Raw genomic sequence first — 16,400 nt, 5'->3', positions numbered from 1 at the left:
ATGAAGATGATACGGGTGCAGGTCCAAGTCACGGCGTGGCCACCGCGAATGTGAATATGGGGGTACCTCATGGAGATGTCGAGCGGATGCGTGCATTTGCCGACATGCGGCAAGCAGATGCCCATGTTCGACTTCAGAATGATATTATCGATGAGGTTTGGACGCGGAGGGGTTGACGTTGATGTTATTACTTTTTTTTTTGTTTTATTACTATGTAATTTTTTTTTTCAAATCATGTATGTTTTTTTAATGAAGTTGATAATTTTTCCCGTTCGTATTCGTGTTGAAATTTTATTTCCGTAAACGTAAATTGTTTTATTTGTGAATTTGTGATTTTTTTTTTATTGCGGGAAGTCCTAGTGAGAAGGGCGATGGGAAGGGCGGATTGTGCAGGGGATGTCCTAGTGACGTGGCAGTGGGATGGGAAGTCCTAGTAACGTGGCAGGAGGTGTTTTCGGGATGTCCTAGTGGATGTCCGAGTGGGACATCCGCCCACTGGAGATGCTTAAGCTTACACTACTACGATTGATAAAAACCAAAACAAAAATAAAAAAATCATGCCCCCGTACTGTATCGATCACATTGCCATCTTTTTTTAAAGAGAGACAGTTAAGACTAGTGATGGCATATCAGCCTTCCGTCTCCATCTCTCTCTCTCCAACTGATTGCGCATTGTGACTGCTGTGGTTGTTGAGCGGCTATACGGTCGATAGCTACTGTCACAGAGATTTCCTGTTATATTTATCTGCTTTTTCGTCTACTTATTTAGAGAGAGAAAGAAACTTTCTAGAGAGAGAAAGTCAGGTGCTCTGATGGTGAGCTCGGGGCAGGGGCAAAGCAACTACGATCTCTCGTTTAAGATCCTGCTGATCGGAGATTCCACCGTCGGCAAGAGCAGCCTGCTCGTCAGCTTCTGTAAACTTCTGGTGAATAATTGTGTGGGTGTTTTCTTATGTTTTGAACGAAGGAGAAGAGAGAGTTTTGAAAAGGGAATTTTATTGAGAATGAATGAGTTAACTGACTAACAAAAACGCATACAACAGCTACTTAAAACTAATACAAAAACTGACGGTCAAAAGAATCGACGGCTGCGACTTAATCTGATTTATCTCGCTTCATCCGACGGTCACTGAAACATCCCAGCTCAAACTTCACTTAAACTTCATACTTCATTATCATACTCGCAGCTGATTCATCAATCAATCCACAAACTCCACCTTGATGATTCAACTGCGATTTATCTGAATTTCTTCAGCTTCATCAAGTCCATACACAACTCCAGTTTTGCTCTTGGTAAAGGCTTGGTTAACATGTCCGCCGGATTCTCAGTTGTCCCAACCTTGAACACCTTGACCTCCCATTCTTCTATCCTTTCTCTGATGAAATGTAGTCTCACATCAATATGCTTGCTACGTTCATGGTATACCTGATGTTTTGCCAAACACAAAGCACTGTTATTGTCACATCCTATACTCACAGATTCTTGGAGTATACCAAAGTCTCTCAACATCCCTCTAAGCCACGAACTCTCCTTGACAGCAGAGGTTAATGCCAAGAACTCAGCCTCAGTGGTTGATAATGCCACTACCGATTGTAGACTGCTCTTCCAGCTAATGATTGAACCATATAAAGTGAATAGATATCCTGATTGTGATCTTCTAGTATCTAAATTCCCAGCAAAATCAGAATCACTCCATCCCATCAGAGCATCTCCCTCGAATTTATCATCACCACCATACAAAATTCCAAAATCAGAAGCCCCTTTCAAATATCTCATTAGCCATTTCAAGGCTGACCAATGTTCCTTCCCATAATTGGACATGTACCTGCTAGTCACTGAGATTGCTTGTGCTAGATCAGGCCGAGTGCATATCATTGCATACATGATGCTACCAATGACATTTGCATATGGTATCTTCTGCATTTCCCTTACTTCAGCTTCTGTTTTTGGACTCTGATCTGTGGACAATTTATAGTGTTGTCCCATCGGTACAGCCACTCCTCTAATGCTATCCATCTTGAACCTTTTTAGTAATCTGGAAACATAGTCAGTCTGAGAAAGCCATATCTGTTTGGTTTCCCTTTTTCTGACAATGGACATCCCTAGGATCCTTCTAGCTGGTCCTAAGTCTTTCATTTCGAATGCATCACTGAGATCTCTCTTTACTTGCAGCACTTCACTCACATTAACTCCAGCCAACAACATATCATCTACGTACAGTAGCAAGTAAGCCACATCAGCTCCACCTACCTTCTTGATGTATACACATTCATCATATGATGACCTCAGAAAACCTTTCTTGAGCATGTGCTCATTGAATCTCATGTGCCATTGACGACTAGCCTGCTTCAACCCATAGATGCTCTTTTTCAAAAGACACACCTTGCCTTCATCCCCGGCCTTCACAAAACCTCTAGGTTGAGCCATGTAGATAGTCTCTTTGAGTTCACCATGTAGAAATGATGTTTTAACGTCTAACTGCTCTAACTCCCAGTCATTTCTTGCCACTATGGCTAGCAGAATTCGTATAGAAGTGTGTTTGACTACGGGGGAAAACACCTCATCATAATCAATGCCAAATTCTTGTGTAAAACCCCTCGCAACCAACCTAGCCTTGTATCTCAGCTTCTCACCATCTGCACCCTCAATTTTTCTCTTGAATATCCACTTACAACTGACTATCCTCCTTCCATATGGTTTCTCCAACAGCACCCATGTCCCATTCTTCAACAACAAATCAATCTCGTCTATCATGGCTTTCATCCATTTCTCCCAATCCCTACTGTTCACAGCCTCCTCATAGGTATTGGGTTCAGAGTACTCTATTTCTTCTGCAGCCATCAAACAAAGGAATAAGTACTCAGCATCTGAATACTTACTTGATGGCCTGATATTTCTTCTCACTCTGTCTCGAGCCAATCTCCAATTTTCTAATTCTGGTTCTTGAGGCTGTGGAGAATTAGTATCTGCACCATTCTCACTATCTTTCTCAGAAGGTGTAGCTCCTGGATGCTCCACCTCAACTTCTATAATCTCAGGAGCACTCTTCCTCAAAATATTTCTAGACACATCAGTATTAGTTTTCTGTTTGAATGGCATATCAGCCTCCCAGAAGATGACATCTCTGGACACAATGATCTTTCCATTCCCAGGTTCAATGCACCATAGTCTATACCCCTTCACACCTGGCTGATATCCCACCATAATACACCTTATAGCTCTAGCCTCCAGCTTCCCTTGACTGATGTGTGCAAAAGCCATGCAGCCAAAAGTTCTGAGATTGTCATAATTGCATTGTCTTCCATACCATTTGGTATCTGGTATGTCCCCATCCAAGCTTGATGTGGGGCATTTGTTCAATAGTACCACAGCTGTTGTTGCTGCTTCTGCCCAGAAACGCTTCTCCAAACCTGCAGCAATCAACATACATCTAGTTCTCTCCAAGATGGTGCGGTTGGCTCTCTCAGCCACACCATTTTGTTGTGGGTGCATTGGTACTGTCCTGTGTCTCCTGATGCCTTTGAACTTGCAAAATTCATCAAATTGATTTGACAAATACTCTAAACCGTTATCTGTCCTCAAGCAACCCAAGCTAACCCCCTTTTCTACCTCCACCCTTACACACCATTCTTTAAACCTTGAGAAAGCCTCTGATTTCTCTTTTAGGATGAATATCCAGATCTTCCTTGAAAAATCATCAATAATACTCATGTAGTATCTCCCTCCTCCAATAGATTTAACCTGAGAGGGACCCCACAAATCACTATGAGCATAATCAAGTGGTTTTGTGGATGAATGGATGGCCTTCGGATAGCTCAGCCTTTTTGCCTTTCCCAAAATGCATTCTTCACACTTTGTTGTATCATCATCATCATCAGTACCTTCACATTTTACAAATCCTCTTTTGACAAGCTCTCTCACTGTCCCCATGGCTGGATGACCCAATCTAGAGTGCCAAACTTTCAGATCCTGAGCAACTAGAACATGTGACTCCTTTGATAATTTTCTTTCAACAGTGGCAGTCATGTAATATAGGCTTCCCCTTCTTTCTGCTCTCATTAATAGTCTTCCTGACCTACTGACAGTCATGACTCCAGATTCAGAAACAAATTTACAACCTCTTCTCTCAAGAGATCCCAACGAAATCAAGTTTCTTTTTATCTCCGGGATGTATCTGACTGAATTTAGCAATATGCTACCACCATTCTCAACTTTCAGCCTGATATTACCAATCCCTTGTATAGAACATACCTGATCATTTCCTAGAATAACCGAGCCTGATGTTTCTTTCAAATCTTCAAACCAAGACAAGTTGTGACTCATATGGAAGCTACAACCAGAGTCCATAATCCATGAACCCTTCTCCCTTCTGTCTGTCACATTGAGAGCCACTGGAAGTTCACCTTCATCGACCTCCTCGATTGAATTCACAACCTTCCCTCCAGTTTCTTGTTGCTTTCTTTTCCACGCATAACAGTCTTTCTTAAGATGGCCCGGTTTCTTGCACCAATGGCAAGATCCAGTCTCCTTTTGTTCAGGTGTGGAGACTTTGGAGGCATCACTATATTTCTTGTATGGTTTTTTGCCCTTGAACTTCCTCACATTCAGGCTTTCATGGACCGAGCTTCCTGACTTCATTTCCACACCTTGCAGCTCCTTTGATCTCAAGGCAGCCTGCACCTCAAGAAACCCCACAGTCCTTTCCCTACCATACAATATAGCATCACGAAGCTGATCGTAACTTGATGGGAGCGCATTCAATAACAGAATCGCTTTATCCTCATCACCAATTAACACATCTATGTTTTCCAGATCGTCAATTGCCTTGTTAAAATCCTCCAATTGCTCCAACACTCCCTTTCCTTCCAAGAACTTATATGAATACAAACGTTGCTTCATAATCAACCTATTCGCAAGCGACTTTGTAAGATATAAATCCTCAAGTTTAGCCATTATACCTGCGGCCGTTTTCTCTCTGGCAATTTCCCGCAGAACCTTGTCCCCGAGGCAAAGAACAATCGTGCTATAAGCCTTCGCTTCAATCTCCGCACGTTGTTGTATCTCCTTCTCATCAAGATTTTTATCCTCTGCATCCTTTTCTTTCTCGGTTAGAGCCGATACAAGCCCTTGTTGAGTAAGCATTGCTCGCATCTTCATTTTCCAAAGTGTGAAATCGTTCTTGCCGGTAAACTTCTCCGCCTCAAACCTCGACGCCATTTCAATCGCAGATTCGATTCCCTCCACAAGATTCAAGTCGATCCTCTAATCGGAATTCCCACAGAAGGCGCCAATTGTAAACTTCTGGTGAATAATTGTGTGGGTGTTTTCTTGTGTTTTAAACGAAGGAGAAGAGAGAGTTTTGAAAAGGGAATTTTATTGAGAATGAATGAGTTAACTGACTAACAAAAACGCATACAACAGCTACTTAAAACTAATACAAAAACTGACGGTCGAAAGAATCGACGGCTGCGACTTAATCTGATTTATCTCGCTTCATCCGACGGTCACTGAAACATCCCAGCTCAAACTTCACTTAAACTTCATACTTCATTATCATACTCGCAGCTGATTCATCAATCAATCCACAGCTTCATTTCCAACGTAGTCGACGATCTTTCCCCTACCGTAGGTATTTCTCCGCTATGAATTATAAAATTCATCCACTCTAATCATGTTGCGATCACACTTCCAGTTTGTTAGCTGATAGATTTCTGATTTATGCAATATAGAAATGAAAATCGTTCAATTTTTTTAAAAAAAATTGTTATCGAATTTGATCCTAGATTTGTTTTTTTTTTTGTTTTTTTTGTTTTTTTTGTGATACCTGCTTGTTATGGATAGCTAATGTTGGTGCTATTTTGGTAGCTTAGAAGAAACTGTCTCAATTGCTTTTGGCATTCTTGTTCTGGATTGAAACAGGGGGTACTTTGTGGATCCTGAATATTTTTTTAGCATGTTGACTTGTTTGTATCTTGTTTGAGGTATAGAGTCAATTTGGCAAATAAGTAACAAGCAATTCTATTTTGGTCAAATTATATGAACTTTTACTTTATTTAGATCTTAACATTAAGCAATATGATGCAAATGCTGAATTAAGTACTACTGCTTGATGTTCTCGAGGTAGGTGTTTGAAATTCTAAGCCACTAAATAAGTGGATGATTAGCCGCAATCTTATTCCTAACTAAGTGCTAGAACTCATTTCCATCAACTTTATAGCTTATTTAGATTTTTTAAGTCAAGGATTTCCAAATTACTCATATAAGAATTACTTTTTTTTACTGTTACGTATTTCTGTTTTTGTGGTTGTCACCCTTTTGTTGAAATCTAGGTGTGGATTTTAAGATCAAGTTCCTCACAGTTGGTGGGAAGAAACTGAAGCTTACCATTTGGGACACAGGTAATAACTTTTTTTAGCAGTCTTGGCTTTGATTTAATCAATTTAAGAGATGTATGATGACAATGCTTCTATAATTTTGCTTCTCAACAGTGAATTTACTACGTCTTTTGCAGCTGGACAAGAGAGATTTAGGACGTTAACAAGCTCATATTATAGAGGTGCTCATGGAATCGTTCATGGTAAGCCATGAATGAACCGAGAAAGTTTAATGAATTTTACAAGGTTGAGAATCTTATCTTGAGATGTTTTATTGTTGATGCTGGATTTCTGTTTCAAGATTTTAATGTTGGGAAATAATCAGATTGTTATTTTTCTCCAATTGTTATAGTAATTGTTTCTGCTAAATCGTGAAATGCACTTGACTCTTCTTCCGGTTTTTTTGAGACACCCTCTTCATGTTTTACCTAGTTTAATCTCAAGCAAATGCATAAATCTGATTGAGAAAGTTTTCATTCAGCTGTCATTTGAATGAGAGAGATAAATGGCTATAATTTCCACCTTCCTCACTTTAATCTGCGGCTGTTGCATTGTGTTCTTTTGATGGTTTCAATCGGTTGTCATCTCGTTGTAGTTTACGACGTTACAAGGAGAGATACATTTACAAACTTATCTGATGTATGGGCTAAGGAACTGGAGCTCTACTCCACTAATGAGGATTGGTTGTTGGAAATAAAGTTGATAGGGTTAGTCATTTTCCTTTGTAAGCACGATATGTTGTTTTACCACTATGATATATAGCACTTATATTTCATTCATTCTTCTGTTCTCTCAATGAGCACGTTCCTTGTTGGTGTTGCATAATTTGGTACAGATGTTGATCACGCCTCTATCGGGCTATACATAGGTTGTTTATAATTCTATTCCAAGTGGTTTCTTCTGTTGCAACTTGCAAGTCAATGAGCAGGACCGTCATCTGTTTAAACACTTCTCAACGTTTGATTTTCATCTTGCTTATTTTCCGCCCATGTGATTATTTTTTACTTGTAGGAATCTGAACGAGTTGTAAGCAGGGAAGAAGGGATGAGTCTAGCTAAAGAGCTCGGATGTCTGTTCCTGGAATGCAGCGCCAGAACTCGAGAAAACGTCGAGCAATGCTTTGCAGAACTAGCATTGAAGGTAGACTTGTTTTAGCTCCGTCTGTGTTTGGTTTGATGTAGAGAGATAGTGTGCTAAGTGAGGTTTTTCCATTTTCCGCAGATAATGGATGTCCATGTGCCGAGACTGCTGGAAGAAGGATCAACGGTGAAGAGAAATATCTTGAAACAGAAACAAGAACATCAGACACCTCCAAGTGGTGGTTGCTGCTCCTAGAATCACAACGCGATGATGTCAGACAACATTTAGCGTGCATTCTGACCGGCGTGTTTTATGTTCACAAGTGTAAATGAGTAATTTGCTTCTTTACCTCTACTGCTTTTCTGCTTTGGATCCGCCTTGTGTAAGTGCTGCTGTTTACTGTAAAATCTGCTACTTCGTGTGTATTGATCGCTAAGAGCATTCACAATGGTGGCCTATCTCCGGAGCCTATCTCCATTTTTTCATGCCACGTCAGCAGGCCCATCCGAGAGCCTATCTCCCTGCAATGAGAGCCCATCCCAGAGCCTATCTCAGAGTCCATCTCATTTTCACATCATCATTATTTTTATATTTTACTTTTAATTGTTAATCTGAAATAAAATGATATAAAATAGCAAGAAAATTAAATTAAAGACAACTTAATTAAAAAAGAAATTTCATTTAAAAGAAAATATCCTACATTTATAAAAAAATACATAACAAAATAAACTAAAAACATTGATAAAAATATTAAAAATATTGTGACTAGAGAAAAGTAAAATGTAGAGTGAGATAAAATAAAATGGGATTAAATGTGAATAATTGGTGGGGAATGGAGTATATAAAGAATATAAAAATTGAATTAAAAAAAAATCGGTTGAGGCTTGTTATCGGCCCAAGGGCAGAGGCGGTGGGGGTGGAGATGGCCTCCCTCCCTACAATGGTGGCCTGTGAGAGGCGATAAGGGGGCCGATCGCTAGGCCCTTGTGATCGGCATTCAGCCATATTGTGAATGCTCTAAGGTATCAAAATGCAAAACATGGTTGATCGCGATTACGTGAGAGTTAAAGAAATGAGAAAGAAAGGGAAATAAGCAAGTGCTGGGGCATAGCTCAAAATTGTAGAAAATATAACATAATCAAATTAGAGTATTTTATTGAGTTAACGGAAATAGTATTCAAGGAAGCTTGAACTCAAATGAAAAACACACCTTGTTTGCTTACTTCCTCAATTCAACTTTCCGTGCTAGCCTTAAATAGCATGTACAAATCACCCTTTTTGAAGAAAAGAAAAAGCTAAATTAGACTAAGAAAATAATTTAATTTAAGACTCTTTTTGGTCCTAAATATATGAAGATTTTATGATTTTGGTCTAAAACATTATCTTTTGAATTATTCGGTCCCTCACAAATAAAAACAGTTCACATTTAGTCCGAATTGGACGGAAATGGTTAAATTTAACGGTGAACGAATATTAATTGAATTTTGACCGGATTAAGTTAAGAATTAAGTTAATATTAAGTTAAAAATTACACTGCCGGAGCCAGTCCCCTCTCCTCCGCCGCCGCCATACGGTGTCGGATAGTAAGAGCCGGTCACCGGAGGAGATCGGTACCCCACCACTCATCTCTATTTGAATTCTCACAAACAAGAATTAGTAGTAGGAAATGGAGAGAGAGATCCATTTCCACTAAAACAACAGCGAGCTCTTCATCTGCCTCTCCTCTTCCTCCTCCGTGAAACTCTCCAAATCAATCCTCAGCCCCGGCCACCGCCTCCGCCCTAACAAGGCCTCCCCTTTCCTCCTCAAGAAACGCCTCGACAACCCCGAGCCTTCCTCTCCAAAAGTCGCCTGCATCGGCCAAGTCAGAATCAAATCCAAGAAGAAGAAGAAGAAGACGACCAACCGCATCCTCTCCAGCCGAAGGGCCGAGGTCAGTTTCATGAAAATCGGGGCGGCGTAGGGATGGGTGCATTTGCCGGTGTCGATCTGTGACGCGCTGCGGACGTGCTTCGCGGTGGAAGGGAAGAGGAGGGAGATTGAGCTGGTGGTTGACAGCGTATGGCGGCGGAGGAGAGGGGACCGGCTCCAGCGGTGGAGGGGAGAGGACCGGCTCCGGCGGCGGAGGAGGGGGGACTGGCTCCGGCAGTGTAATTTTTAACTTAATATTAACTTAATCCGGTCAAAATTCAATTAATATTCGTTGACCGTTAAATTTAACCATTTCCGTCCAATTCGGACTAAATGTGACCCGTTTTTATTTATGAGGAACCGAATAATTCAAAAGATAATGTTTTGGACCAAGATCATAAAATCTCCATATGTTTAGGACCAAAAAGGGCCTTTAGTCTTAATTTAAAAACAATGTATGCGTCTTATGTGCATGCTCGCTTTATCTTTCAGTCTTTTTTTATAGAAGTTTCTGGATTCTCATGTATCAAAAACTCGTTAAGCTAAAAAAAATAGTTTTTTTTGTTTGACCACAGGTGTACCGAATCCGCCTTTGGCGGAATCCGGCTAATCCTGCTCGATCGGGTTTGCAGATTAAGGCCGAAAGTCTCCCAACGGGTGGCGGGGTTTGAACACGAGACCTCAAGGTCACCACGGTTCCGCGCTGCCAACTGCACTGCGACCCGTTGGTCAATTCGAAAATTATTTAATTAACCGGAAGAAGAAAAATTAACACAATAAACAAAACAGTTACTCTGGCCCAAAGAAGTTTAACAGGAGTAGTATTCATCTACAAGCCCAAACTTAATTCCTCCAATTATTTGCTATGGGCCCTAAAGTTAAATCAAAACTCCAGTCCATTACAATATTCCTTTGACAAAAATGCTTGGCCCCAAAACTTGCAGCATCCAAATTAAAATGAAGGAAAAGGTCATCTCTTTCTCTTATTTTCGTCGTTACTCTATCTCCTTTTTAACTTGTTCCTTAATCAGAGCCAAATTTACAAATCCTATGAGCTCCACCTCTCTCGCCACTTATATTACTCCTTCAATTTTTTTTTAAGAAAGATAACCCCTTTCTTTGGCCGCACAAGATTTTATTTAGTTTTATTTTGTGGGTTAAACGGAGAGAAAAAGTAAAAGAGATCATAAAAAAAAGATAAGGAGTTAATACTTTTAGTAATGAGTCATTTTAGATAGGACAAACTAAAAATAAAATTGAAACATTGGACAGAGTAATTATAATTTTTCTAAATCTAGTGATAAATTTCATAATGTCTTATATTTAAAACTAGGCCCATTAAATTATAAAATATATAATATTAAAATTTTATAATAACCCATGCTTATAGTAAGTTAGCACATTTTATAATGTTTGTCTCTTTTTTTTCAGTATGTGAAAAAAGACTTTAAATAATCACATCTTGCAATATTTTGTCTTATTTTCAATGTGGAAATAGAAGCCTTAATTAATTTAAAAGTAGCTCTAATATGAAAAATATACCTTAATTAATTTTTTTTTGGGTGTACGTCAAAATGATAGTGATCAAATTAAACTACTAATAAATTCATAATACAAAATCCTTAATGAATATCGAAACAAGCAAATGAAGTGGTAATATTTTAGTACACGTAAATAAAATCATTGATGAATATCGAAACTAACAAATGAAGTGCTTATATTTATAATCCATCAGTCTCATACAGTGACGAAGCCAGAATTTTACGGTTGGGGTTCAAATAAAAAATTCAAATAATAAAATGAAACATAAATAATATTACATAATATAAATATAATGTTGTAAACACATAGTTCCATACAATGATATTATAACACTTCTCTTCTACTTTTCATCTTCTGAAACCGCTGCATAATAGCTTCATTAGTTACATTAACAAACACATCCTTCTCAATATAAGGAACTAAGTAATCATTCAATAGCTGGTCTCCCATACGATTCCGTAGAGAAGTCTTAACGAGCGCAATGGCAGGTTAATTAACAAATAAACCAACGCAAAATTCTCATGTTTCCTTGTAGAAACCATATTCTGAGCAAGACCTGCAATTCTCGATACTTTTGAAAATCTTTCATCTGTGCGCATATCAAAAATAAAGTTATCAAGCTGACTTTCAAGCTCATACAAAGTAACTTCAGAAAATTCAGATGGATAATACTTGGCAAGGCGAAGCAGCTTCTCTGAATCAAATGCAGAAAATGAGTCTCTAGGATCAAAACATGTCATACACAGAAGTAAATCTGTGTTGACTTCATTAAAACGGTGATTCAATTCTTGAGCTTGCATATCAATGACTGAACAAAACAACTCAACTCGATAATGGTGGAGATTTTTTATTTTCTCAATTTTACGCCTTCCTCTTCCTCTAACTACACACTCATCTTCCATATCAAGCACATCAATCTCATTTGCTCTACAAAACTTTGTAACTTTAGTAAGCAAAACCTCCCAACCTTTTTCCCTCATTACTTGTAAACGTGTTTTTGCTACTTTGACAAGATTCATAGCATTAACAATGTCTTGATCCTTCTTTTGTAGAACTTGAGAGAGATCATGTGTAATTCCCAAGAGTTTCCTCATAAGATGCAACACAAAGATAACCTCAAAATGATTTAGAATTTCTTGCACATCCAAAGCTTCAGGCCTATGTGCATCCTCATAACCATTCTCCCCAACATACTCAAGAACATCATTAATAGAAAAAAATAAATGCATCAAGTTGATGAGAGTACCATAATGCGAACTCCAACGAGTATCTCCGGGTCGTGTCAATGACTTCTCTTGATTTAATCCTCTTCCGGTATTAATTTCATCACTTGCAATCCCTTCAACAACCTTCGCTCTTTGACTCTCTCGTAGCACATCTCTACGCTTACATGAACTTCCAACAATATTACACAAACGGGTGACAGAATTAAAAAAGACCTAATACTTGTATGTCTTTTAGCAACAGCAACAATTGTGAGTTGAAGCTGATGTGCAAAACAATGAACATAATAAGCACTAGGATTTCTCTTGAGAATCAAACTTTTCAACCCATTGAATTCTCCTCTCATGTTGCTTGCACCATCATATCCTTGACCTCTCAAACTTGATACACTTAAACCATGAGTCGATAACAAAGAATCAAGTGCCTTCTCAAGTGTGGTTGCAACCGTATCACTTACATGCACAATACCAAGAAGTGTAGGTCCATTAACTGACGAAGATGAAGCAGCAACACTAGGAGAAAGTTTCTTAAAATATCGATCCATTTTCAATTTTCAACAAATACCTGCATTCAAAATTTGAAACAAAGTTCATTAACAATTAAATGCATAAATGATGACACATTATACGGTGTCCATTTGTCATTATCTATGAATATATGCTATATTTCATTTGTTTATACAATTATATATATATAGGGTCTTGATCTATGCAAAACATGATTTAAATACAGAAACGCAGAACAATATCATACGTAGGGCACTTTTAGGTCATAGTTAGTTAATTTGTAGGTCATGCTAACAACGCATGACCTAAAATGATCTTAGCATGACATTAAACCAAAATATTATAACATGACCTAAAATTGCTTACGTATGACCTTCCGTATTTTTGGTTAATTATTGACCATTAGATCATCTAATCCTAGGGCCAAGATTTGGGCTGCATTTCTGGATTTAAATGCATTTATATATATATATATATATATATATATATATATATATATATATATATATAGGGTTGCGTTAAAGATAGAACCATTCTTAAGTGTAGAACCTAGAACTCTACATATTTTATTCATTGGATGACGAAAAAATGACGGTCAAGATTAAAAATCATACATATTAGACTATGTTTTCACGACATTCCGGACTCAACATGTGAAAAAACTCACATGTTGATGGAAGAATGAATGTAACGAAGAAGAGTCCATGCATGCTTTATTTTTTCACTTCTCTGCATTCACCCATTAATAATAGTTTTGGTTGTAATGGGAAGTTGTTGTGCAAATCAACACCATTGGATTAAAATGCCAAACGACCTCCGTTTGGCATTTGTTCTACGTTTAAGAATGGTTCTACGTTTAAGAATGGTTCTATCTTGATCACAATCCTATATATATATATATATATGTCATTTTTCGATAGGGACCACAAGTCCACATTCTGTCCATATATTTATATATACATATGCTCTGCTCCAGTGCTCAATACGACCATGAATACAGTAGCCAAATCCAATGAATTGCATAGTAAATTATTTATGGCCATCAAAGCAATTCTATTTCCATTCCACTCCAGAATTCGAGAAAAAAAATATTACATAGATGCTCTGTGCTCATACCCTTTCAATGGTTGCCTCAAGATTCAAGAACATGTTTACAAATTGCAAATATTTATAAGATTGATGCAAATTGCAATGAACAAGATAATTAAACATAAAACACAACATAATAAAATCATTCGCAGACCCTTAATTTTCTATGCTCCATAGCAGTTTTGATTTTACACTTGCCAGAATTTAGGGGGAAAATGACACGGAGACAAGACAAGGCAGCGGCTAGCGGAAACAACGAGGACAGTCGCAGCAACAAGCCTACAGCGACGCGGAGGCAACAACAACGACAATGGATGCTGCGGCGGCGACGAGCTGAAAGCTCCACGGCAGATTCCTAGGTTTAGTAAAAATGAGAGAACGGCTACAACGGTGAATGAAAGAAAATAGAAAATAATCGATATTTTTTATTAATTAAAATTAATAATTATGAAATTACTAAAATACCCCTATAATTTTTCAGAATTGTTGAGGGGCCCCTGGCCCCCCCAGGCCCCATTGTCCCTTCGTCCCTAGTCTCATAAGTATAGGGATATTTGGAATAGTAATTAATCCATAATTGGTAACGTAAAAAAAGAGTAGTTAAACTGGTATTAGTAGATAGTGTGATCCAAATTAATATTAGTGTTTAATGGTGGACTCTAGTAATATAAGTTGTAAATAAATTAATATATATGAGTAATGATTTGGGGACAATTTTCCATATATGGAAATAAGTTATTTTTATGGGACGGACGTAAAAGGAAAGTGTCACTATTTTTATGGAACGAAAGAAGGAAGTAAACACAACCGTGCTTAACATGAATAAATGATCTTTAAATTATTACTCCATAATTTAATTTTATATTTTACTTTTTAGGATAAATTATATTCTATTTTCTTGTAAGTTCGGCATTTCTAATTTTTTCTGACATAATGTATTCAATATGCAATGTCAAAGAATATAAGGAATTTTTGTTTCTATGTCTTAAAAGATTAATGATATGTTTCTAGGCATGTAAAAGATATTTCAATTAACTTTATACTATTTGCGATTAACTTATTTATAACTTACTTGTCATTTAATGTTATTAAAATCCAAGACTTGTATTCTATTTCCTCCGTCCTTAAAATGTTTGAACTATTTCCTTTTTATTCTGTACCTGAAAAATATAAATTTTCTAATTTTGAAACTATTTTATGTCTGGTGAGGTGTGATCCATTCTCCACTAACAATACTTTATTTAGTTTTTATTTATATATCTCTCTTACTTGACCAATTATGCATTAAAACCCGTGTCAAATTAAATATTTTTACTTTCCAGGAACGGAGGGAGTATTACGTAACCGTCCCATAAAATTAGAAATATTTGGGACGACACGAAAATTAATGCATAATTGATAAAGTAAGGTAGATGGGGAGAAAGATAGGTAAAATAATGTTGGTAGATAGTGAGACCCACATTATTATTAGTGGGCCATAGTGATATAAGTTGTAAATAAATTAATGTATATGAGTAATGAATTGAGGGGAAATTTCCATAAATAGAAATTAACTATTTTTATGGGACGGATGAAAAATGAAAATGTCTCTATTTTATGGGCCGGAGGGCGTGCAATAATTCAGTTGGACTACTCTGATTGATTGAACCATGAACTGATAGCTAACATTGTCCGCAACAGAAAGAAAGATGATTCTAGAGTAGGAGAACTGTTACAATTTGTATACTGAAAAGCATATTTTGAGCATGTTACACAGATAGAATTGCTTGTATATAAGTCCAGAGCCTTTGTCCTAGCGTCAATGAACTTAGACATTATTGTAAGAGGTGCCGAGTTCGAGTCCTCTTGACATCAATTGTAATTTCCTCCTTTCTATAGGAGTTTATTTGTAATTTCCTCTTTCTTAATATATGAGTTTCATTAAAAAAAATTGCTTGTATATAATAAACTCTACAATCCACTTTTAACCCAATGCGAGAAGAAGTAATTTTATCGCATTGGTGTTTGCTTATGCATTTATAAGATGTTTCTCAAACATTTAAATGTATAAGAAGCAAACAAGTCTAATTCTTCTACATAGTAGACTGGTCGTGAACGACGTTCACAGAAGGTGATGCAGTCGGTCCTTTGTAGAAGAGAAACTGAATTTCACAACCTAGATAGACTTTGGCTACCTATCGTGAAAGGTTGCAGTGTCAGTCCGCATATTTCCTTACCTTAGGAAATAAACGACACTGATGTGGTATAGCACTGAAGGATCTAACAGTCGAGATAAGTCTTTCTTGCTATTTACTGAAAGACGAGGTCTCGATGATTGTTATTTCTTAATCATTGTTGACATAACATTGAGCATACGATATTGATTGTGCACTACTTTGATTTATCAAATGGTGCGGATTTTTGGCAATCCAAGAATCCTGATATCTTGGGTAATGGTGATCAATATCTAGATCTAGGTGCTAGTAATGTTATTGCAATGAATCGTGTGCTGGGTGAGTCCAGTTTGATAATATCCTCAAAAGGTGTTCAAAAAAGGTTTTATTATTCAGAAACCCGACCGGTTGGAATTTATTCCAGAATAATAAATAATGTTTTTGAACTAGACAACACTTGGAAAAAGATATTAATTAATTAAAGTCAAATAGCGGACTTAAATTAATTAATGAATATTTA

General features: G+C 37.4%; 1 protein-coding gene and 1 pseudogene across 1 annotated transcript; one reads left to right on the top strand and one right to left on the bottom strand.

Moving 5' to 3' along the window:
• Nucleotides 1-812: 812 nt before the first annotated feature.
• On the top strand, nucleotides 813-7,710 carry LOC121800209 (annotated as a pseudogene).
• A 1,495-nt stretch (nucleotides 7,711-9,205) lies between these two features.
• Nucleotides 9,206-12,676, bottom strand: LOC121800791 (zinc finger MYM-type protein 1-like). The gene is made up of 3 exons (XM_042200292.1): nucleotides 12,348-12,676; nucleotides 11,415-12,303; nucleotides 9,206-9,616 (listed from the first exon to the last, which is right to left on the bottom strand). The coding sequence occupies exons 1-3, from the start codon at nucleotides 12,674-12,676 to the stop codon at nucleotides 9,206-9,208; spliced, it is 1,629 nt and encodes a 542-aa protein (XP_042056226.1).
• Nucleotides 12,677-16,400: the final 3,724 nt, after the last annotated feature.

This window comes from Salvia splendens, chromosome 4 (assembly GCF_004379255.2).
Source record: "Salvia splendens isolate huo1 chromosome 4, SspV2, whole genome shotgun sequence".
Lineage (NCBI taxonomy): Eukaryota > Viridiplantae > Streptophyta > Magnoliopsida > Lamiales > Lamiaceae > Salvia > Salvia splendens.
Note: the sequence above shows the minus strand (reverse complement) of the source record. Positions and strands in the feature narration are given on the sequence as shown.

Coding starts and splice junctions, on each gene's coding strand:
- LOC121800791 (XM_042200292.1), bottom strand. CDS start 12,676: ATGGATCGATATTTTAAGAAACTTTCTCCTAGTGTTGCTGCTTCATCT. Junction 12,304..12,347: donor AAAAGACATACAAGTATTAG/GTCTTTTTTAAT, acceptor TATTGTTGGAAG/TTCATGTAAGCGTAGAGATG. Junction 9,617..11,414: donor AACATGAGAATTTTGCGTTG/GTTTATTTGTTA, acceptor GTTAATATTAAG/TTAAAAATTACACTGCCGGA.